Source organism: Colias eurytheme, chromosome 9 (assembly GCF_061535395.1).
Source record: "Colias eurytheme isolate Ceu_HAF_F1 chromosome 9, ilColEury1 Martin Lab GWU primary, whole genome shotgun sequence".
NCBI classification, from domain to species: Eukaryota; Metazoa; Arthropoda; class Insecta; order Lepidoptera; family Pieridae; genus Colias; species Colias eurytheme.
In genome coordinates, this window is record NC_142988.1 from 2,785,693 (window position 1) to 2,811,253 (window position 25,561).

General features: G+C 32.9%; 1 protein-coding gene across 1 annotated transcript in view; it reads left to right on the plus strand.

The window, feature by feature from the left end:
• The first annotated feature begins 5,934 nt into the window (after positions 1-5,934).
• Positions 5,935-25,561, plus strand: part of w (eye pigment precursor family transporter white) — a 38,970-nt gene continuing 19,343 nt past the window's right edge. Inside the window, exons 1-4 of the mRNA XM_090105149.1 lie at positions 5,935-6,223; positions 22,011-22,242; positions 23,720-23,958; positions 25,076-25,147. Coding sequence (XP_089961275.1) covers positions 6,140-6,223; positions 22,011-22,242; positions 23,720-23,958; positions 25,076-25,147 — 627 coding nt within the window. The 5' untranslated portion in view covers positions 5,935-6,139. The remainder of the gene's footprint in view (positions 6,224-22,010; positions 22,243-23,719; positions 23,959-25,075; positions 25,148-25,561) is intronic.

The following is a 25,561-nucleotide window of genomic DNA, read 5'->3' on the forward strand; positions in this document are numbered from 1 at the left end:
TTTAGTGTTATAACAGAGTCATCCGTGCGACGGCTGAAATATAGCTGATATATTTCACCATACATTGCAAACTGAACTCCAAAGTGTATGGAATAAAGCTCAGTTTAGTATAACGAGTGTCAGTGATCGTGATGCACGCTGTTTGGCCGGTTCGTTTTGTGCGCTTACAAATTCGAAATTTAAAAATTTGAACTCGATTTTGAATGATTCTAGAACGTTCGAACATTCTATTTCAAAGACGAGTTTGATTCGAATATGATTTGTGCCCGTTTTTCAATGTTCAAGTATTTCTAAACAAATATAATGCTATCTCATGTAACTAAAAAGAAATGAAAGAGATAGCAATACTATTTAAATTACTTGACTATTGTGAAACGGGTCCGTAGTGTTGTTAAGAGCTTTGGTTTAACTGTAATAAACGATTATTATAAGCTTAATAATATGAAATATTGAGGAAGTTATATAGTAAAGTATATTCGACATTAAACATGCATGCTTCGATGATTTTGTGTAAAGTTACAAAATTATTATTATTCATATTAAAGATACTTTTATATTTAAATCTTTGGCATAACTTAAAATTATTATCTGTAGAAATATTCTATTTTTAATCTCGATGTTAAATTATTGCGAATATCTAAAGTCGAAAATTCGTTAGAAGTAATATATTATAGTGTACTCTGGTTGTTAAATTTATAATTATTACTCGATTCTGCAACGGAATACTGTTTAGTTATATTAAAAATAATAAAGTTTATAACAATCACTTGCATTGGGACAAAAAACAATTCTATAATGCCTGTATATAATGAATTTCCATGTTTCTTGAATTAGAACTTATCCTAAGAGAATTCATAATTTCTAACTACCCTCATTTCCGAATTGACCGTCTCCTGGGAACAGTGGTTAACGCGTGAGCGTAGAACCGAGGGGTCCTGGGTTCGATTCCCGGTGGAGATGAAGAAAAAAATGTCTCAGTCTGGCAGGACACAGAAAGCTGATCACTTACTTGTCCCTAAAGAAAATCGATCAGTGAAACAGATGTATGGATAATGCATCTGCCCCTTACCACACTTGGGGACATGGGATTTCACTATACTACTCATTTCCGAATATTGTCTCAACGCACGTAACAATATAGTTTTATTTATTTTAAACCACAAAACATTTAGAAGTATCATTTGATACAATAAATAATTTAATTTATTTTGGAAAATACATAGGATATTTAAAAACATAAATAATTGTTTGCATTGTTCTATGAACTGTGTATAATTAAACATTATTCTGGTTGCAGAATACTTATATTTAAAACGTATAAAATAAACATATTACATTATTATATACTGGAAGGCTACATAAACATTATAATATAAATACATACAATATATTATATTTGGGTAGAAACAAGACCGCATGAAATTCTCAATTATTCGTTTTTTTTTAAGTGAAAACTTCTTTAGCGGCGTTGAGCACTTTTTCTGTAATGGGTATAAAATCTTAAACTCGCGTCAGGATACGTGACCTGATCGAAAAAGCGTAAGACGGATGGATATCAATTATGCTCAACGTTAATAATCAAGTTTTCACTTCTGCCGGCACTCCCGGAGTGCAACCCGTCTTTTTTTTAATACAATACTAATAGCATGGGTTATTACATAAATAAATTAGTTAAAAATATTTACTAAAATATCTATCAGTTTCACTCTAAATATAAATCGAAGCAAAATATACAACGTTATTGTAATAATCGTGCCTAAGATGCGAAGCCGTTTAATCGTACCGTATCTCAAATAGACAGACAAACACATTTTTATTATATTCATATAAATATACAATAAATTTAACGCATATAAATTATACATATATAATACTATAATATACTAATTAAATAACAAGATTGTCTTTGCGTTTCGTAATTTGATATAGTGCGGTTAAAAGGCGAGGTTTTAAATGACAGTGTCTTAAATCTTCAGGAAATTATTCGTATTATCCTTTAGGTACATATCTAGTATATTAAAGTATAATCGCTAGAGCATATTATATATAAGTATTTATATACTTCAATACCCAATATACATATAATATAATAATTGTTAAAATATTATAATACAGCGCAAGCCGGTATTCTGTGCATATTTTAAGATTGCAATCGTTTTATCTAAGATAAGCGTCTACGTTTTAAAGTCAAGGAAATGAAATAAATACGATATTTATTAATAATATTCATGTATAAAGTAACCGTGCATTTATGTAGGAGAAAATACTTTCAAATGTCATGCACGTGTTCGTATGACTGATGTAGCATGTCGCTTTAATTATGACGTCATTAAACGGTTTTATAAAAAAAAATCATATTCGTATAAGTATACATAAAATATATTCTATAAATTTTATGGTACACAAAAATAATAAATGGGCATTTGTCCTTAATAATTATTACGATTAATTAACAGCCAAAATGAATTTACGATGTTACATGTATAATTGGCTACTATTTGTTTAAGAATTGAAAGCGGATACCAATAATGACATTTAGAATCAAGGATATTCACAGAACACCGGCTTTTAGCCAAAATCGATGAGTCGAATTATCGTTAGCTAAGCTCTCACAATGCTATTATCCACTTTATAATCATCGTATTAGAGGTCAATTTAGATCGGATATAGGCACATATGAATAGCCTTATTAGCTTATTTCTAAGACAGCGTCGGATTACGTCACGCACGCATGGCGACGCACGAGAAAGTGGATGCGTGCATGCGATGCAAGGGCTGTTATACATTATTATAATAACGGCGAATTGTTGAAATAACCAATTGGATTTCAGTATCGAAATCAGAAAATTCTCTTGGTTGTTGACTCGCTGTGAGAACTAGCCCTAATGCGGAGGGTACACGAGCGTGTGGCGGCCATTTTGGCTGTGATATATTAGCGCGGTTTGCGTCCGCGCGATTCGAACGTTTTCATGACGAGTGAAAACTTGCGGAATGAGCTAGGTAAAGATGGAAATTTATAGGTAATTATTTTCATTTGGAACATTTGGGCGAGGCCACAACACTGCGTTGCGGCGTCGCGTCGTAAAAATCTATCGTAATCTATCGTAAATATATAATCTATGTAAATCCATGTCTCACTAGAAACTGAAACGTTGGTTAGCGTCTTTTCGTTCGATGTCGTATCCGATGAAATTTTTGCGTTGCGACATCGCATCGCATTGCTTTGCGATGTTATTTTTGCGTTGTGGCCTCGCCCCTAGATGCGAATGCAACGTTAAAGTAATTGTTTAACAGTGCTCGCTGATAAATTTTCTTTGATGTTTTTTGCGGTAATGGAACTTTGATATTGTAATTTCTAAATTGAATGATGGTTTGGGAATGAAGTTGGAAGACTGATTGTATAACGTTTTATAACTAAACGAGACGAAAGGGATACAATGAAATTTCAATCGTATTTTCGTACTTTAAGGGTAGATTTTGTTTGAGCCATCGGCTCGTTAGATTTAGGTGCCGTATACTCGAGTTATTTATAGATTTTTTTTATGTTTTAGATATCGAAAAGGTTATTGTAAGGGCTGCCACCGCTCGAACCCGACGTTAATTTAAATTTAGTGAAACGCTCTCATTGGCAAGTTTTAGGTGTAAGTAGCGAACGCGTTGATTAGCTTTTTTAATACGAACCATGATGTAAGGTAGTTGGTAGATATCATAGGTGTAGCAGTATTATATCGTAGGGTTGGAGTTTTTTTTTGTTTTTAATTTTTTATAACGTCTGGCTACCTCATGGTGTCGTGTACTGAACTTTAGGGTATTCTGTTTAAGTATTTTGCAATTAATTCGTTAAAACGTTTAATTTTTATACGAATTAGTGGATATTCTATATAGGACAGATATATGAAAACTTTATATGAGCGATATTTACGTTTGTTTAAAAAAATGTTTGTGAATGTCATTGACATCATAAAATAATAATAGATAGTCATTCATTAATCCAGTTGCAAGAATAAAGCGCGTCACACACGGTGAAGATACTATAATATTTTATCTTAAGATACTGTTATATTTTATATTACAGTATCTTAACGCATCCGGTATCAGCGTTCGGACCATCATTTTTCTTTTTGTCATTGCGTACTAAGACTCCTGTAGAACCGCCATCCTGTTACAAATGACGCGAAATTTTGTGGGTCATTTGTAACAGGATGGCGGTTCTACAGGAGTCTTAGTACGCAATGACAAAAAGAAAAATGATGGTCCGAACGCTGATACCGGATGCGTTAAGATACTGTAATATAAAATATAACAGTATCTTAAGATAAAATATTATAGTATCTTCACCGTGTGTGACGCGCTTAAAGCTTTCTTTTCTCACTTATCTTTTTACGTCTGGCTGAATACAATCGTTGTTATATTATCATTACCATCTTTATAATTTTATGGATGACGTATTAAATTTACTTCATTTAATAGTTTTGTTAACTACGTTATATGAGTGTCGAGCCGAAAAAAAAAACATACCGGCCGAATTGATAACCTCCTCCTTTTTTTTGAAGTCGGTTAATGATAACCTCCTCCTTTTTTTTGAAGTCGGTTAAAAAAAAAACATTTTGGAAATTTAATGTTTTGCATTTGTTTGTCGTGAGTATAATACCACTAATTCGTGTAAAATTGAAAATAAACACTGTATATTATTAATAATTATATCCCGATACATTATAATATCGAATCGTTATAGCTAAAAGATTTTCGGCGTATATAACCAAGATCGCTTCCGTATAGTGCTAAATATAATATTATTGTCTTAAAAAAGGTTTAAGTTTAAGTACACGAGCTACGTTTGTGCAATGTAAATACTGTCTTTATTTATATTTTATAAAATTATGGGAGCTTGTTTTTAGTTGAATATTTTTAAGGTGCTACCTAAAACGTTAATGTTTTTTATAGGTTAATATGAAAATAGATCAGGAAATATTTTGAATTAATAATAAATTCATAAACTATCGAATTTACATCCGTTTAAGCTTTTGATTATTATTATTGCACCTATAAAGCACCCTCTCTTTTAATTTTGTTCGAAAAATATTACAATATGTAGCTAGTCTAAGTCCGATTTCAGTGTTCATAGCATTATATTATTACTTACCGTATTTCTAAACAAAAACTATGACAAATACATAGTTATTTGTTATTATATTGTACTGTACATTGAAATAGATTTCCATAATACTTTTAAGTCTCATACAATATATACATACACTATAGCCTATCTGTTTACATAGATTAAGTCTGTTTATTTCCTTACAAATCCCACCACTTATTAAGTCAAATGAACGTTATGAAGTAGCACCTTAAGATTTTGTTCGTTTGGTCGGAAACAGTTGAATCTTTGTATAGAATTCACCAAATATTTTAAAAGTACGGTACGAGAGATATAGTTTCTAAGGTTTATTTTTAAAACGACTATATTAGCTATGTTTTAAGGTTATTTAAGTTTCACGATACATCTCAAGTCTGTATACAATAATAGTTCCTTTGTTGTGTCATTTATCATATACGAGTTACAGAAGATATTCGTTTATTGTATAAATAATTTACCGAGTAATTTTATTTGCTATCTCAAATATGATTTTTTTGAATAAACATATTATACATAGTGACCTCTTTGATTTGTAACCTTTTATCGAGATCTTGCGTAACTAACGAGACCAGTCAAATGACGCTCGGAATTCTTGCGAAGAAACCTTCGAAGGGCTTAGAACAATACTAATTCTTTCGACGTCGAGATTCCATCGTCGCCTATCTGCTCGAGCGAGTACGATGTGTAGTAATTAAAATGAGAGCCTCGTCTAATTTAGTAATTGTTATCAATGTTTCAATATTGACCAACAAAATAGTAAAATTGTGTTCACAATCCTTGGAGGTGGAAGCGTTGTTTTCCGCGGAGTCGCACAGTACCGCGTGGAACGTCTATCAGAACGCATCGCTCTGTAGACGAGCGCGCGCTGTCACCGTCCCTACTTCCCGCCAAGTAGATACACCATAGCAACAACCATAAACAATAGTGCAACCTGTTTACTGGATTGTGTGTGATGTTTGTGTTTTAATTTTTTTTTTAATTGGATAAAAGTTAAAAATCAAGATGACTGCCGGATCGGAAGAACACGAGCCTCTAATTACCTCCTCTGTGGATCAACAGCGGGTCACCTATAATAATTCTCCGCAGGTATATTTTTTTTCACAGAATAGATAAAAAATAAAGGCGCTTAGTTGCCAATTAACGTTGAAATGAAAAAAATGTCTAACTACGATCAGTTATTATCGTAGATTTCATAACAGTTTGTAAGATCGTTTTAATTTAATCTATCAATAAAATAATTGTTATATGACATAGCGTATTTAATAGTGTTTACAATTAATTCATATTGATATGCAATAGAGCTATAAATTCTACTACATATACAATGTGGCCTTACGTCTCCCTTCATTACGTAGCACCACGTGAGTTAATAATTATATGTAAATTATGCAACTTCAAGAAGTAATCTTAAAAACTAGAATAATATAAAGTAATTATTAATGAATACTTAAATAAGTATTACGCTTTTCACGAGAACTATTAACGAGCAATACCTTATTATTCATTTTGGAAGCTCTATTTCTCAAGTCGCAACTACCGGATACGTTCCGGTTTGACTATTTCGAACTTATCCGAAAGCTCTTGTTAAGTTTAATTTATTCCTATGAGAACTGTTTTCATGGTTTTATCGCAAGTTTCTTAGAGTGTTATCATTAAAATCATTGTTTGAAACATAATTAAATTCAAATACATTACAACAACTAGTTAGATATAGCATGAAGAATTTATAGTAAAATTGGCGTCACGATATTTATATGTATGAAACCACTTGTCATAATGTAAGGTGACCGTTGTATATTTATACACATGTCTGAGTTAACCACAAGAACTTCATACAGGCATATTATTGTGAAGGCTCGAACGGAAGTTTAAAATTTTGAATAGGTTACATCTTACACAGTAATGTAGCCGAACAGCACTAGTCCGCTAGATAAGAAGCTAGGCTTTCCATTGATTGACTAAAAAACTAGCTAGCGACGTTTGCGTTGCATATTCTTACATCAAATATCGTTGTTTAAGTGTAGGTACAGATCATCCATAATTATACTTTGAATATTTAAGGAATTTCCTTTTTTATTTCATATCCAAAAACAGATTTCCTTCTTGTTTTTATAACAAGCCTATTCATAACGGTTATAAAATTGTCAAGCAAAAGATGCAAAAAGTGCAGGAAATGAAATCACCTGACAATCACCGCACTAGCGTGGAATTTTATCGAATCACGCTGGTCGAGGCATGCACGTTATAACCGGTTAGTTAACTGCACTCTGATCTGATGATATCTGGAGTCTGGATGCAAACTTTAGTTAAAACTGTATGGTAAATAGCTAAGACATCGAGGCAAAGTTGAACATTTGGTGAATCTTCTTGACATATCTAATTCAATAACTTACCTATTAACCTATCTCCTATCATAGGTAGGGGAGACCGGGTACAAAAGTAACAGTGGGTCGAAAGTAACAAATGCTCTCTAGATTTATCCAATGGGCGAACACCGCTTAGCCTCTGTCAGGCGATAGCCGAGAGCGCCCCCCTTAATTGTATTCATTCGCCACGTGCGCCACGCGCTGTTAGGCTGTGTGACAAGACGATACGTGTTTTCACGAATCAAAAGTAAGATTTTCGACATTTTTTTATTAAACGTTTACGTAGTCTTAAAAGGATGATAGAAATCTGAATGTTTGCATATCCATTCTTGATTAGAGTAATTGTACATTGCTCATAATCATTTTTATGCAGCACGTTCCGTTTTAAAGTTTTGTTGCACGTCTTGGCAAAAATATAGACGGGTACAAAAGTAACATAGCCCTATGGGTACAAAAGTAACATGTTATTTTTGTCCCATTATGATTATGTATATTTTTATGTACATCTTTACTTCAACATAATGCTGCGACAACGCATTAGAACTACTGCGACACGGCTGAAAAGCATTTTGAAAGATGGTGCAACAATTAGAGGCCTTGCAAAAATATAATATGTATTTGCCATGTAACATTATATAGATTTATAAAAAAAAATAAAAGCCGGTACTACTAGTTACCGGTAATACAGCTACCAGCGTCGATCGAGATTTACTAATAACAAGTAAAGTAATCTACGCGACTATTTAATCGAGTGCTCTGCAGTTTATTTTCAGTTATCTCCGTCAACGAGCATAATATGAATAATTTTTTTGATAACCTTGCTGAGGTATTGGGAAAGGTACCAATTTGAGCCAAAAGATATTTGGAATATGGACGAGACAGGGGTGACCACTGTCCAAAAACCTAGCAAAATTGTAGATTAACAAGGGATTGAACAAGTAGGTGCCATAACCTTAGCAGAGCCTGGAAAATTAGTAACTGTTGCTCTTGCCATTAATGCTCTAGGAGAACACATTCCGCTTTTTTCGTATTGCCGAGGGTCCTGTTGGTTGTGCTGGAGATGGGAATGCTAGTGGATGGATGCAGGATGGAGAATTTTTAATTATACAAGAATGATTCCCTTAATTTAATCTCATTACTTGAACTTCGAATATTTTTTATCGACTGTTTTGTATTATATTTAAAATACAAGATTTGATATGTGTTATTAATACAAAGTCTTTAAACAAATAATTTGTTGTTTTACCATCATAATATTGTATTAATTACCAACCCCTTTGTCTTGTTACTTTCGACCCACGACGTGTTACTTTCGACCTGCTTACGGGGTCGAAAGTAACAACTCACGATTTTTTTTTAAATTAACTTTATTAATATAAAACACTACATAATATAATAAATTGAGTTGCTAGTGTAAAGAATATAAACTAAATTTATATATGGTTATATTAATTTAATGATAACAGTAACACCCAGTCAGAAATCAAGGTACAAGTACAAAGTGTTACTTTTGTACCCGGTCTCCCCTACCTATTAACTGTTCATTCAAATGAAAATCCCCCCAAAAGTATAAAAATATTTAGAAGTAAAATACTAGGTACCTACCTATGTAAGAAGTTAGAAGTTAGAACCCATCGAGGGTTGGCCAGACTATGTATGACAAGAAATAGGTATATTATGATATCTATCTATCGATCTGTTAAAAATAAATTGGTTTCTTATATGAATGTCGATGAATAAATCTAGGTACTTATATCGAAATATATTCGAAATTTCTCATCAACGTGGAAAAGCCGAAGATAGTAGATGTTGAACTAGTCTCAACCACTTCTAATCCAAAGTAGTAAAATTCCTCTCCAAATCTAAAGTATTCTCAACTGCATTAAAAACTTTTAGCACTGTCATCCAAAGTTATTAGTTTTTAATTTAGCAATCAAGCAAACTGCTGACAACAAGCTAATTTTCTCTGTTTTTTGCTACAAATTGCGTGGCGCATTAAACTAACGTGATGAGTATAAAATTCCTTCATTGGAAATATTACACAATTAAATATTTGCGTTATGAAATTAAACCTTAAAATTAAGTACAAAAATACCTTATTTGCATGAGATCAATTCGATAAAAACTCCGAGGCGGAACATAGGAATAAATTAATTAAAAAAGCCTACGTTGTGAATAGTTTTAGAGCCCCCGCAGACCACAGACTTTTTATCGGCCGATAGTTTAGTCGGGTTGGCCTGCTAGTACGCACACCGAGCCAACTAAACAGTTCAGTCGGTTATGAGTGCGCAAACTATCCAACAGTCTGCCGACTATTTGCTAGTTTCTAACCAACTGTTGAAAAGAGTGGTCACACCGCACAATGAAAATTAATAAAACATTGTATAGAATTGTTATTATTGCTCTCATACACCGGAGGAGGAAAATTAAAAAGAGAGCCCGAGAGTATTGGGTGCATCCTATCTTTAGTGATAGATTAAAATGGAAAATTTTACACTATGCATTCCAAATTACTCCATTACCCGAAAAAATTTTCGCCTTTTATCGAATGAGCATAACTAGCTTCAACCAACTTGTCAAATACAGAGTACCTACTCTTTTAAGTCTTTCTTATAAAGTGGAGGGCGTTTTTCGACTTCCTCGATCAAAGTTACGATCGAAAATTCCGAAATAAGCGACTGAGAATTGAGCGACGCCATTTTACAAAACATGCGCGGCCGACCATTCGCTGTCAAAGCTCGGAGCGAACTGAACTATTGGCCTAGTCGGCCGACTAAAAAATCGTCGTGTTTGCGCGTGTGGTAGGGAGCCAATACTGATTATACAGTCGGCCGATAGTTTGAGAGCCCCCGCAGACCACAGACTTTTTATCGGCAGATAGTTTGGTCGGGCTCTTAATCAGTACGCAGATATAAGCAAATGCGCACACTATGACGATTAGGTATCGGCCGATAAACAAGTTTGATGGGCTTCCCGATTCAATTCAAACTATACTGTCGGCAAACTATCGGCCGACTGTATAATCAGTATTGGCTCCCTACCACACGCGCAAACACGACGATTTTTTAGTCGGCCGACTAGGCCAATAGTTCAGTTCGCTCCGAGCTTTGACAGCGAATGGTCGGCCGCGCATGTTTTGTAAAATGGCGTCGCTCAATTCTCAGTCGCTTATTTCGGAATTTTCGATCGTAACTTTGATCGAGGAAGTCGAAAAACGCCCTCCACTTTATAAGAAAGACTTAAAAGAGTAGGTACTCTGTATTTGACAAGTTGGTTGAAGCTAGTTATGCTCATTCGATAAAAGGCGAAAATTTTTTCGGGTAATGGAGTAATTTGGAATGCATAGTGTAAAATTTTCCATTTTAATCTATCACTAAAGATAGGATGCACCCAATACTCTCGGGCTCTCTTTTTAATTTTCCTCCTCCGGTGTATGAGAGCAATAATAACAATTCTATACAATGTTTTATTAATTTTCATTGTGCGGTGTGACCACTCTTTTCAACAGTTGGTTAGAAACTAGCAAATAGTCGGCAGACTGTTGGATAGTTTGCGCACTCATAACCGACTGAACTGTTTAGTTGGCTCGGTGTGCGTACTAGCAGGCCAACCCGACTAAACTATCGGCCGATAAAAAGTCTGTGGTCTGCGGGGGCTCTTAAAGCTCACATACTTTGTTACACTTTTCAAAAGTTCTTGAGTTCAAGTTATATGTACAAACTTTTAATTAAAATTGGACTATAAAAAATCGAAGCCACTGAAATTTATATTCTCATTTTTCATAGAATATTTTAATAAACAAGTTGTTGCAATTTTTTTCGGCAATAATGTGACTATTTAAGAAAATTGCCGGAATTATATTCAAAGATAACATAAAAATGTTAAGTATATAATAATAGTAGTAGATACAAGGCCAAATATTCCAATTTCATCAGTCACTGGCCGGTCTATAAAAACTTTAAAACTAGTTTTGATAATGCGCTCGTCCCACGAGTTTTTGAATGCCTCTCTAATGTGCTATCGTATTAAATAATTGTATCATTGCTTTGATATTTAATAAATGTATTGATTTATCAACAAATTAATTCGTCACTAGTGGTGATAGGTATGAAAATAATGTGTAAAAAGTACACAATATCATCATTAAAAAATACATCTACAATTAATAACTAAAATGATTTACATTATGTTTATACATTTATTCGAACTCTGCTTTTATAATATGAGGCTTGACTTGTTTAAGTCAGAGTCTATCTATTTTATAAGATAAAGATAAGAAACGGGTTAATAAACGACGGGAGAGCCTCAAGCCTCATAAACCCAGAATGCGAGTCGAACCTGTGAAAAACTCACGTTAGAAATATATTATAATTTTAAATGTTGATTCGTATAGTCAATGTTTTTATGTACAGAAATGTAAAAAATTATAATATAATTATAATGTATGAATTGTGTAAAATAAACACCACTATTAGGGGTTACTTTCACTAGAATTGAACAGTAAGAAGAATAGTAAGAAGACGACGATTTTAATCTTTAATCTCTTTTATCTGAATAATTTGTATCTTTGAATCTTGCCATCGAAGTTTCACTTTTGACACGTGTGCTCGGCACACACGCTCTTTTTTTATTAAACTTTAACGATTTTTTATAGCAGAGATTTGTATCAAATATAACATTCAATATATTATTACAAAGTCGATTGATTTGGAGAGCGCTTCAATGAATTGTGTCTAATTCAGTACAAATGCTCATTTCCTGTTCTTCAAAGTGAATGTGCTCTAAGGTTGTCGAGTCGTGGGATTTAATAATACCTATAAATATATTATGTTTTTTTTATCTTTAAAGAATTCCTAGACTTACAGAACTTAGATATTATCATATACAATTTATTGTTGGAACAATGTTAATACCCAGTTTTATAAAATTTTAAGTTTTCCTTGAGTTATTTCGGGCGCGAGGAGAATTGCTTTTAACAAAATTGGTGAAATGACCTTTTTGCGAAAACAATACTAATTTAAAACAATATTTGTATTGAGAACAAAAATTACGATGTTTATTTATGAATTAAAAGCCTTAGTTTCAAATTATATCCACCGAGTGTGATCTCAGTAAGACTGCAATATCCTACATGTACTTCAAAAATAATCGTATCTTTTCCTACAATTCATTCCTCCATTGATATTTGTATTTTCACGAATGTCAATAGCAATTAGCAATACCATAATCACTAAAATCAAACAAAACACATCCTCGTTTTGTAATTCACTTGCAAGTTTGCTTTAAACATCAATTCTTGTAATCTTCATTCAATATCATTCTTTGGCCAACATTTCGTCGGTCGGTCCATCGCTGTAATCGTTATAAATGATTCTCGGAATACTGACGGGTTGGTAGCTCGTAGTATAAAGACGTAGTGTACAATAGACAGAATCCATACAACATAGTATCGAACGCTTATTCTAATCCTATTTGAATACAATTTCATAAAATGTTGGAAAACACCAGAACACTGGTGAAGTTTATCGGTGAGCGTTGTTTAAAATTTTGGTAGCGCGATGATTTATAATAATGTGTAATGTAAATTATTAAAAAATAGTTTGAATTAGAAATTTTTATGGTTAGAAAATATGCTTTTAATTGCACCCTTATTCATCGATAGTGTAGGTACATTATTTTTAGTATAAATAATTAAAGTTCTATTATTAATTAACCTGATGTGAATTGAAATCTTGGCAATAATAAACATAAAAAAATTGAGAAAATAAATAGAAATGTATTTTACATTTCAGGTCAGCAAAGCGCATACAAATATAATTAGGTAGATACCTACTACCTATGCCTCTTGTTCAATTCAATATGAAAAATTTACAATATCCTACGATTTTCTGAAACAGGATCAAGAGACACTTTAAATACGATAAGAACAAGTTTCAAATAAGCTCTTTCACATACTAAATAGTAAAATACGTTCCAACCGACCAATCATAGGGCGTCGACCGCGTATTCATGCGATGAATATTATATCAGCCCCCCTAGACAAGTGGCTTTCTATTAGCGTAAAGTTCAATAGAATAGATTATGAATGTATGAATGAGATTGACGTTTGATTACAACGACGACGACGATTTATTACGTCAATCTCATACATTCATAATCTATTCTATTGAACTTTACGCTAATAGAAAGCCACTTGTCTAGGGGGGCTGGTAACATAACATAGAGTACAGCTACCTATCTACAGGAAAAAACAGACACCTGTTTAAATATCTGTGTTGGGAAAAAATTGCGCATTAGAAGACACTTGTCTCGATGGTATCCTAATATTTGGATTTGCCTTTCCAGTAGTAGTTAGACAATATTATGTATAATAGCATTACTCAAGCATTATAATGCGAATATTATAACTTTTCCTAAACAGTTTTGTTTATAAACATTTATTTTATTAACAAACTGTTGATCTTATGTTCAGAAAGTTGCAGAAATAGAGCTTTTTGCGGAAATAGCTGTCTTAGGCTGGACTGGCTTTTTTAGAATTATAGAAAGATTGTGAATATATCACAGACAGCAATGTGCAATGCGTTATAATTTGAATTTAATGACAAAATTACTTAATTGATTCGGAGAAAACATGGAACCATTGATCGTTAAATTAAATAGTTACGCAAGTTGCAATAATAATTAACAATTCTATAATAATGATACTTTAATATGCCAATAATTTTGGGCGAAGATTGTCATACTTAAATATTATATTTGCCTATATTCTTCCCTATCTACTTGTCATTTAAGTACAACAAACAATTATTACCTACAATCATTACCACAAATGGTACAAAAATCCGTATGATATTTTTTTCTACGCGAAGCAACTTGTTCATTCATCCACAATTTTACTAAAATTTGCTAGGTATCTAGTCAAATTGCACCTGCTTAGTTATTCAATATTGTCCTATAAAAACGTATAGAGATCATTCCAAGCGATAAGGTCACCCTGTGTATACTAAATATGTCCATAAATATATTATATTCAAATTTATGTGACAATTAACTTTTTAAGGGAAGACTGCACTGTTTGTGAGATGCAGGTATCTACATATGAACAATTTCGGGAGGAAAAACAAGTTATTTTTTAACATAATATTTGAAATTCCTAAGTTTGTGTATTATATAAATAACTTGTATACTAAAATGAGATTTTTGTAATTTTTTAATCGGATACTACCAGCATCATTTGCATCTGCCGTCACTACCTTACCCAAATATACTTACATTTTTCATACTAAGTTAATATTATACATTCCCCAAATCTGCATTATAATCCGTCATATTATAAATACCATCACGATACGAGAGATCACGCTAAAATTCATACGATAAGGTGCAATACAATCCACTGCAAATATAAATATTGTATAAGTAAATATTCTTAGAATAGCAGAAGTTATTTGCATGAAAACACGTGTAAAATATTGTCATTCACATCTACAACTGCCTCGAGGTACTAATTATTGAAATGTTTTTCAATACCAGTGCTGTCTATATAATTGTACATACCAACAGTTATTACCTGTTTATTTTAATGTCTGAATAATTATGTAGTATGTATTGCATTTGTGTTATTTCTTTTTAGTATGCTAGCTTGCCTGGAGGTCGTGAATGAAGTTTTACAATTATTTATAAGAATTCTACGAAGGTATCACAATCAACAAGAAATAAAATAATTATAGAAATGTTGATATTTTATTATAATACGTAGATGTATTGTTGATACAAAATAGACCATACGATAAGGTGCAATAAAGTTCGGTCTGGTCAGAGGACACGATGTTACATTGATTAACTTTATGCATGATGAATTAAGTTAAAGATTAAGTTATTTGAACTTAATAGTCCGGGATCCATCGCCCATTTTTGCAAGTGATTACTATCAAGCTAATTTTTCGTGAGTAGCTTTATTTTGATGAGATGCCCAATAACTTCATGTACGAAACTCTCGATTGTGGTAGCTTACAGAGGTAACAAGGATAAAAAATTTTGATTTGACGGTTCTCAAATATTTATTACGCAATTTGTAGGACAATATGTCTGTTGAATTATATAAGTATTAAATAAGTGAAAATAAAAAAATCAGCTGGTTAGTAATCATTTATGATGACTTCGTTATCGATACACATTGGAAAGGGGGACTCTTTGATCAAACCATAGATTTTGTAGGACAAATATTTTTTCGAATAATTTAGATAATTATCTTGAGATTGAACAAAAAAAAACATTCAGTTAGTAATTAATATTTGAGAACCATCAAATCAAAATATTTTATCCTTGTTTCCTCTGTTAGCTACCACAATCGAGAGTTTCGTACATGAAATTATTGGGCATCTCATCAAAATAAAGCTACTCACGAAAAATTAGCTTGATAGTAATCACTTGCAAAAATGGGCGATGGATCCCGGACTATAAGTTGGTATACATGGTGTGGACATTAACATATAAGTACATAGTACTGTTTTTGTAGTGCAAAATGATTTTTGGTGCGTGTAATATAATATGTAAACAAGGTTGAGTATAATAAAGCCTTAACAATGCATAATTTTATTAATTTCATCATATAATGTCGATAAGAAGATTAATATAAAAGTAAAATCTCATTCTCTTTCGAAGGTTAAACATTAAACCAGTCGGTCAATATGTTTAAATTTCATTTTTACACTTGAATTACTTCTCAGGGTTTAGCTTGAGAGATTTCACTTAAATAAATTGATAAAATGAAAAATAAGATATTAAACATAAACGCTTAAAGGGCTATAATGTGTAATGTGGGAAACATAATATTACAACTGTGACAATAGGTGATGTGATATGATAGGTCCCTATCTATAGGCTTATAAATGAGAATCTAATGAACGCAAATTGTCACTGAACAGCCCCTATATTTGGCAAAGCATTAGCACAGAATACTTAAGCGCGTCACACACGGTGAAGATACTATAATATTTTATGTTAAGATTCTCTAATATAAAATATTACAGTATCTTAAGGTTTCCGGTATCAGCGTTCTGACCATCATTTTTCTTTTTGTCATTGCGTACTAGTAGTACCCTGTAGAACCGCCATCCTGTTACAAATGACCCGAAACACTGACTCACCGTGTGTGACGCGCTTTAATGGTAGCTAACGCTAGCATTAGTATTTACAGCTATTATACTAGGTAATTGAATCGTTACCATGTCATAACATTTTTTTTAAAGTGGGTAAAATCTTGCATCCCATTTCCAGTGTGGTATTGGTAGAATTCGTCCGCGAACAAAATTGTCACAGCCTAAAACAAAGCCCCTAAACTTCAGACGGGCTAATCACCCTAATTTCTTAACACGTTCACTGCGGCATGTCCAGTATCGGGCCATCAGCGACTACACCACAGTGCGGCGCCCAAAATCGCAGTTTTCACCGTGGTGCGGCGAGGTTTTTTATATGTTAATCAATGACTAGAAAAGAGACAAATATATTTTTGTGATCACAGTTTGAAGTAGGACTCAATTTCGTTTAAAAATCGTATGGCAAAATATTGGACTAACGCATAGAAAAGAAACCATTTCTTTTGTGTGCGGCATGTCAAATATTTTGCCATGGACAAGCACCTCATGCCGCACTGTACTGCGAGCGCGCCGCGTGTCAGTCTCGCATAGTGATGCACCAGGACCGAAGCACTTTTCTTTTGAGTTTTTTTAAATGACAATGATACCTTAGAGGCTTTAGTTTTTTTACTTTCTTTTATTTCGTAGCATAAATGCAAAAATGTGATGACAGTTGTGAAAATAATATAAAACATTAAAACAATAGTTACTGAACAAATTAAAACAAAAGTTACTGAACAATTTCCTGATAGTACTCTATCAAGTACCTTGTTTTATATGTGTTTTTATTTGTATCGACGATCTCGTTATCTGTTAACAAACAGACTGAAATATACAAAATTGATTTATATCGATATCGATGTTTTATTTTACAGTGTTTCCCATCGCTATTACTGTAAACATGCCGTACCAACGCAGTGCGGGATGGCAAATAATTTTTCACAAAATCAGGGGTTTACATTTTCCCTCATATCTTTTAAACTATTGGGTCAAACTAAAAGCTATTTATGCGGTATATACTAGACTATATATACTATTATTTGTAAAAAAAATTTTTGAAATATCTTGAAATTTCATGAAATTATTAACCTTCAAAGTCAGAAGGTGCGATGTGATAAAAATGGCTCATGACGCACAGTGGTGAACTTGCCGATGTGAAGTATGGAAGACATGCCGCAACAACGGTAAGTTTGGCATTTTAGGTGCCGCAGTGAACGTGTTAATAAGTCGCAAGTCAAGTGTTAAATACCTCGCATCCTAAGGTCAGTTAACTGATGTCACGTGGCGAAGGGCTTCCGTATCCGATCGATACGGCTTACCGGCTTGTCAGCATGTTGGCTATCACATACCTAATGCCTATATCCGAAGAAATATAATATAACTTTCAGATAGAGTTACTGAAGTTGTAATATTAAGTAAGTAATCGTTAAAAGATGAATTTCTGCAAAGAGATAATTGTAGAGCCAGAAAATAACGTACATACAGGGTGTCCCAAAAAGTAGTGATGAACGGAAGCTGGGAGGTAGAGGACCTAGAGGGCTATCCGAATCACCCCCATGTGTGTTATGCAATTTTTCGTATTTTCGGAGTTATGACTCTTTTTTCAATTTTTCACCTATCGCCGAGTACGACGATATTTTCACTCATGGTGACATCAATTATTGCGGAAGATGCTTGATTTTTTTTTGTGTGCTACGCTGAAAGATAGGCCAATTCAGGATGGTAATATTTACTATCGTTAGATCTTTGAATGGAATAAAAAAAAGGATGAAATGCCAAGAAAGGTAAAATTTCCCGGTATGTTCACCACTTCAAGGGTCCGTAAAAAAATAAAATCACATAAAAAATGTTTTCCGTTTGGCTTTTAAAAACTTGCTCTATCTATCAGGTAGCTACCCTGAAAATTTCATTTTATTATTCAGAAGGCTTCAATCGAAAAATTGAAATCTAAATGTGGTAAGTGCAAAAATTTTATTAACATGATGATCATTAAAACCAATAAATAGGTGTTTAATTACCAGAATTTTTTAAAATGACCCCGCTGTTGCTCAGTGCAAGTGCGACATCACCGTAAAAAGTTGTCTTTTAAATGTCTGAATGCCCTTTTATCATTTTTAATGGTTTCTTCTGCTACTATGAATTTCCGGGTTATTTCGTCCAAATTGTAGCAGTCTCTCGTCTTTGTAGTATCCCCACGGAAAAAAATCAATATGGTTTATGTCCGGAGACCGTTCAGGCCAGGCTAAAGGGTAAAGATACCCTGAAAGATGGATTGGTCGTTGCAGCCTGCGCATGCGCCGGTGACGCTTGTCTTAAAACCTGGCCTCCACGGTCCCTCGACCTAAACCCAATTGATTTGTTTCAATGGGGATACTAAATAGACCTCGGCTACTTGAGAGAATGCCACAATTTGGACGAAATAGCCCGGAAATTCATAGTCGCAGAAGAAACCATTTAAAATTATAAAAGGGCATAAAGACATTTAATAGACAACTTTTTACGGTGATGTCGCACTTGCATTGAGCAACAGCGGGGTTATTTTAAAAAAAATTCTGGTAACTAAACACCTATTTATTGGTTTTAATGATCATCATGTTAATAAAATTTTTGCACTTACCACATTTAGATTTCAATTTTTCGATTGAAGCCTTCTGAATAATAAAATGAAATTTTCAGGGTAGCTACCTGATAGATAGAGCAAGTTTTTAAAAGCCAAACGGAAAACTTTTCTTATGTGATTTTATTTTTTTATGGGCCCTTGAAGTTGTGAACATACTGGGTAATTTTATCTTTCTTGGCATTTAATTCTTTTTTTTATTCCATTCGAAGATCTAACGATAGTAAGTGTTACCATACTGAATTGGCCTATCTTTCAGCTTAGCACACAAAAAAAATCAAGCATCTAGCGCAATAGTTGACGTCACCATGAGTGAAAATATCATCGTACTTGGCGATAGGTGAAAAATTGAAAAAAGAGTCATAACTCCGAAACTACGAAAAATCGCATAACACACATGGGGGTGATTCGGATAGCCCTCTAGGTCCTCTACCTCCTGGCTTCAGTTCATCCATACTTCTTGGGACACCCTGTATAAACTTTTTGTAGGCTTTGATTTCGACACTGGGGATGAAAGCTAAATCTCGAAGATACCTACTGGCTAATGTGCCTCGTAATTTATTTGGTGATATCTAAGCTGTAGCACGCTGTAATTCATGAGATTAGCTCGTTCAAACATACTCTTCATATCAGCATAGATTTATGTAAACTTTAAATTACATATTTATATTTCAAATCAATTCTAATACATCTGAATCAATAAATGTGTTCATGTACCTGTTCCTTATGCTAATACACCGGGCTTCCCATACTAAATAACTTCCCGATCGAGACCCGAATAAAAAAAAATATAAAAAATGCAACGGCGCTTGATCCTTTTGTGAACAAAAAACTATGCATTCATTTACAGACAGATACTGTCTATTGTTCGTTATCATGTCGAAAGGTGGGTATTCGAAAACGAAATTTTGTTTGGAACGAAAACATCAGAATTATAAAATCCTTTAATTTTTTGAAATAACTATATATATACATACTAGGGTTGATGTATTCTCGGTATACAGTTGTAGTTTCCTGAAGATAAAAGTTTTTTTTTAGTTCAAAGAATTATTTATAAATTCCCTAGTTTTGAATGAGGTTTTCACATGGAAACGGGACTTACATAAATTGTCAGTCATATTATTATTATTAAATGACCACGGGTAAACCAGTTTCAAGGATTAGTTTTATTTTAAAAAGCATACTTACCATAAGCAATTATCGCAGATGATAAAGATCAAAATTCGATTGCCTGCTGAGATAAACATCAAAACCTTATAAATCTCTAGCGAAATTTAAATTTTATTTATATGTAAGTATGTAAGCTTGTATTAAAGGAAATGGCCGAGGCCAAATTCATTACTTTTTTGTTGTTTCGAATCAACTAATTGTTTATCAATTAAAATTAATTTGTAGTTTCATACTTTCATATTTATCATAAAAATAATAACACTTATATGTATATAACTTTTATTAATTCAGTCAATTAAAATATAAAAGATTCTCTACATTATATTAAACGAAAAATAAATCTTTTTTTTACCAAAAGGCTCTAGTTTGAAATACCAAAACTATAAATTGATATACCTAATTACATTAACAATAAAAAGGACTATGAAAAAGCCATGGTAGTAGAATTAGATTTTTCAATTTATTCCGTGCTTATTGCCATACAGATCTAATTAATTAAAATATCTAGATAACATTATACATATTTCACAAATTGTGGACAGTTATTACTGTACAGTTCAGCAATTATAATACAGTTATAACTATAATATATTAAATAATTATTTGTGAAATAATTTTAGTCTCAAGTAGTTTAATGATCGAATATATTTTATAATAGATATATCTAGTTTTCAGAATTATCGGACAATACGGTTAATCTTTTTTATACTTTTACAAACAGTTAAAGAAGTAGTTTTTGTCTTATAAATATTATTATATTTTATTAACTTTACAGTAAATAATAATAAGGTCATTATCAGCCTGCGTCATACAAACCCGTCTACAATTTACCCAAACTTATGCTTTATTTTTATGACATTCAAACTTTTTTGTTTAAAAAAATTGTATCAGGAAATGTATTTTATTCATAAGTAAATATTATTTTACCAAATTATACTTATAATTGTTTTGTAAAATAAAACTACATAACAATTTTTTCCAAAAATGATTTTTTAATGAATATTCATAAGAAATATAATTGAAAGTTCATTATGTTGTTTATGTGATACAGTAATTTTGTTATTATGACGTTATTAATTTTGGAACTTGGCATCTCGTAAATAATTTATACGTGATCTTTTTGGATTCGAAATTAATTTGGACAAATAAATATTGTGTATTTTATTACCTAAGTATTATTTAAATATACTTAGTTAAAATTTCGTAGCAAAGACGGCAAATTATTTCGCGTACCACGGCTATTACAAAGCTCATTTTACTTGTCAGGGCTTTTTCAAGTCATAGTTATTTTATGCTTTAAATGCTACTTAAATATCATGCAATCATAATGATATGCATATTTTCTATTAAAGTATCTAAGCTCCACTGGGAGTTGAAATATGTGTATTTATACTTGTCATTTTTTTGTTCATGATGATTAATTACTTTTTGCCTGATATACCAAAAAAGTTAATTACCCATTACAAATTGCACAACGGTGTACCAACATTAGTTTTTCCTTTTTACTGTCTACCAACATTACCAATATATTCACTGTACCAACTGACACTATACCAATATATTAAATCAACATTTTGTTCCAGGATGGTAACTCCCCAAGTGGCAGTCCTCGCATAAGTGGTGGAGAAGTAACCCTCGCTATACCACAAAACAGGAGCTATGGTGCCATCGGAGGCATCGAGAAGGTCACCTACACCTGGGCAGACATCAACGCGTTCGCCACAGAAACCAGGTCAAGGAACAAGAGGATCTGGAACTTCTGGAGGAACTCGTCGGATCGAATGTTCCAGCAGAGGAAGCAGTTGTTGAAAAATGGTGAGATTTAATTTGGTTGGGATATTTTACACATGATCATTGATCACCCTTTCTTAATATTATAATTTATACATACATCTACATAATATATTTGCCGTGTTGGCGCAAAAATCGTATCCATTTTATGTAGTGAGTAGTATTTGACTACATGTACCATATCTGCTGTTTATTTTACCTAAGGGTATAGGATAAGATCTTCGCTAAAATTATTTAGGTGTTAATCTGTTTAATTATTTAGCTATTGAAGTAAGCTAATAAATAACTAAAACACTAACAATGTGCAAATAATTTACAATAATCCACGGATTGATATTGCTAGCAACTTACATCCTTATAAGTTGTTGACTAAATTCTAGGCTATCCAGTATTAATGCTGTTTATATAATAAAGAAAGTCCTATTAATAGGGAATGTGAAACTACAACATAATATAATATTAATCGCCTTATGTTTTAGAGATTAAGAAAATTGCCTCAGCGTTGCATGTCGATGCGTTCTCGTCAACTGATCGTAACGCAGTGAAAGCAAATACTTCACTATCTCATATCACGTTGTATCTCTTTATAAATAACAACTTTATAAAGAAAATATAATGAGAAATGTGCATATTTCCAAAAGAACGCTGATTTTATAACTTATTTTAATTTATGCATATTTTATACTCAAGTAAAATTTGAAGACACGCAAGCGTTAAAAAACAGAGACTACGTTTGGCAGGATATTGAAACGTCGTCATTAACGTCCCAATACATGTCTTTTACTGTTTACATCAATTTATGAAATAATCCAAAGAGCTTAAATTTTTCCTGTGAAATTGGTATGCCGCTTGAAATTACCCGAGTAATTTATATTTCCGCACTTTATTCTTTCGTTAATATAATCACAATTTTATTATCAGGGGCTAATGACACTTGATATTAAGAAAATTAGTTTTGAAATAATTGACGATCATAATTAATGTTTGTTTAATGTTTTTAATGCAAGACTTTTAATAAGTTTAAATCTTATAATGTGAAAGTATGTTTACGTTTGTCCCGTTGTGTGAAAAAAACCGTTGTTTGGAGTTTCAGTGAAAATAAACTATGAACCATATTTGGGTAACAGCGAAAAAGGCAACAAGGTCATTACGATTTTGGTTTCTTCAATAATTAATTAATCGAATGTTATTCTGCGTTGAAATACTTTTTATTTTATTATATTAAACTTAAAGAATAAGAGTAAAAACAAAAACGCTTCGCTTATGAGGCGTGCAAAAGATTAAAAGTAAGTGTTTACGTACTACGTAAATTCGCACACAAAATCGATTTTATAGCCAAACCTAAAGATGCTTATCGACTTTATGCACTTAATAGTCATTTACATTTTACATGTTCATATCTACAAACGACTAAGGCTCACCAATAAGCTGAAATGTGTGATTAGCAAAAAAAAAAAGTTTTTATCACAGAACATCTAAAATTATTCGTATTATCTTTCAGTAAATGGCGCAGCGTACCCTGGAGAGCTTCTAGCGATAATGGGTTCATCAGGAGCTGGAAAGACCACGCTCCTCAACACGCTGACCTTCAGAACTCCAAGCGGTGTGGTCTCCAGTGGTACGAGAGCGCTGAACGGCCAGCCAGCTACACCTGAAGCGCTGACAGCGCTGTCGGCGTATGTACAGCAACAGGATCTGTTCATCGGCACTCTGACTGTGAAGGAACATTTGATATTCCAGGTTTGTTTGATTTGATTGTTTGGTTTGTTCGTGGTCTTCAGTGACACCTGCCTCATTCCTAACAAGGATGGAAATGAATGATTGTGACGACTTTTTCAATTCTATCTAGTTTCCTGACCAACTAATGTTCCTTTTGATGCGTTACCTACAATAAAAAAAATTCTATATGTAAAACAAAGGTTCGAAGAAACTATTGTATACAAAATCAATTTAAATACATATTCGTTTCAAAAGTGTGTTCTTATTATTTAGCACGCTTATATTGCACGCCTCATAAGCGAAGCGTTGAGGTGGGTACTACTGTCACTTACATGCTCCATCGTCCGGGGCAGTGAGGTGACATGAGACGTGTTCCGCTCATGCCGCCTCGCAGAGGAAGTAGGAGGCGCGCACGCGCGCAGCCGTAGGTGGTAACGGAGGTGGGCCCGTAACCGGGCGTCCGCTGCCAGGGTCGTGGACGATTTCTAAGAGTACCCGCGGCCCCGGCTAACTGCGCGGCTCGACGGAACACAGTGGGGTTTTAGTCGGTAAGAATCCGACATAACCCTTGGCTCCATCCCCGGGGGCCGTGGGTATCTTTCGAAGATTTCCCCACTATAAAAAAAAAAAAAAAAAAAAAAAAAAAAAAAGGGTACTACTGTCACTTCGCGCAAAACATCTGATTTTTCAAACTTAAAATGTCTTTATGTATCATACATTGCACTTGTAAGATAATACATACACACACATATTAAGAAAAAACACTATTTTTAACGTTCATGATATTTTTGATGTCATTTTTGTTATTTAAACTAGTTAAAAAACAGTTTAAAAAAGTTCTGTCTTGGACGTCCGTGTGTCTGTATGTGCGGATCCTTTTTCTTGTTAACACGATAGCGACCGAAATACTTTACTAATCGAGTCTTTTTTTTTCTCTTACGCTTGAGTATGCTCAGGAATAGAACCCTTTCATTTTTCAGGGTCTGATTCGATGTGGTTTAATTGTTATTAAATAAACAAAAATAATAATTAATAAATATTTATTAAAAAAAAAATTATGAGGCGTGCACTTTTGGATTTTCCAAAATATTTTATAAAATAGTAATATTTCTAATTAAAAATAATATTTGATTGACAGGCTTTGGTACGGATGGATCGGCACATACCTTACGCACAGCGCATGCGTCGTGTTCAAGAAGTTATAACAGAGGTAAGCCTAGTACAGTTTAACATTTAATTTATTTAGATTACAATGTTATTTCGTTGAGGAGATAAGAATAGATTTCGTTGCAACTAGGAAGCTGTTCAAAACATTATGATTAGAAATATATTTCTTCTAATAAATTGATTAAAATATAAAACCTGATTGTATAATATTTAAATGGACGTCGAACACTTTGCTAAAATATATATCTCCATAATTTTTTCGTGAGAACAAGGCAACGTTTTTAAATTTAAATGAGCGAATCAAATAAGTAGGTATGTGTGTTGTCAACCAGTATATTATTATCATTAACATTTGAATAAATTTATAATAATCTTATGTCTGTAAGATCTCATTGAGTAAATTCAAATTCTGCATACCGAGTTTGCATTAAAAAATCTTTAAAAAGAGACGTTGTAA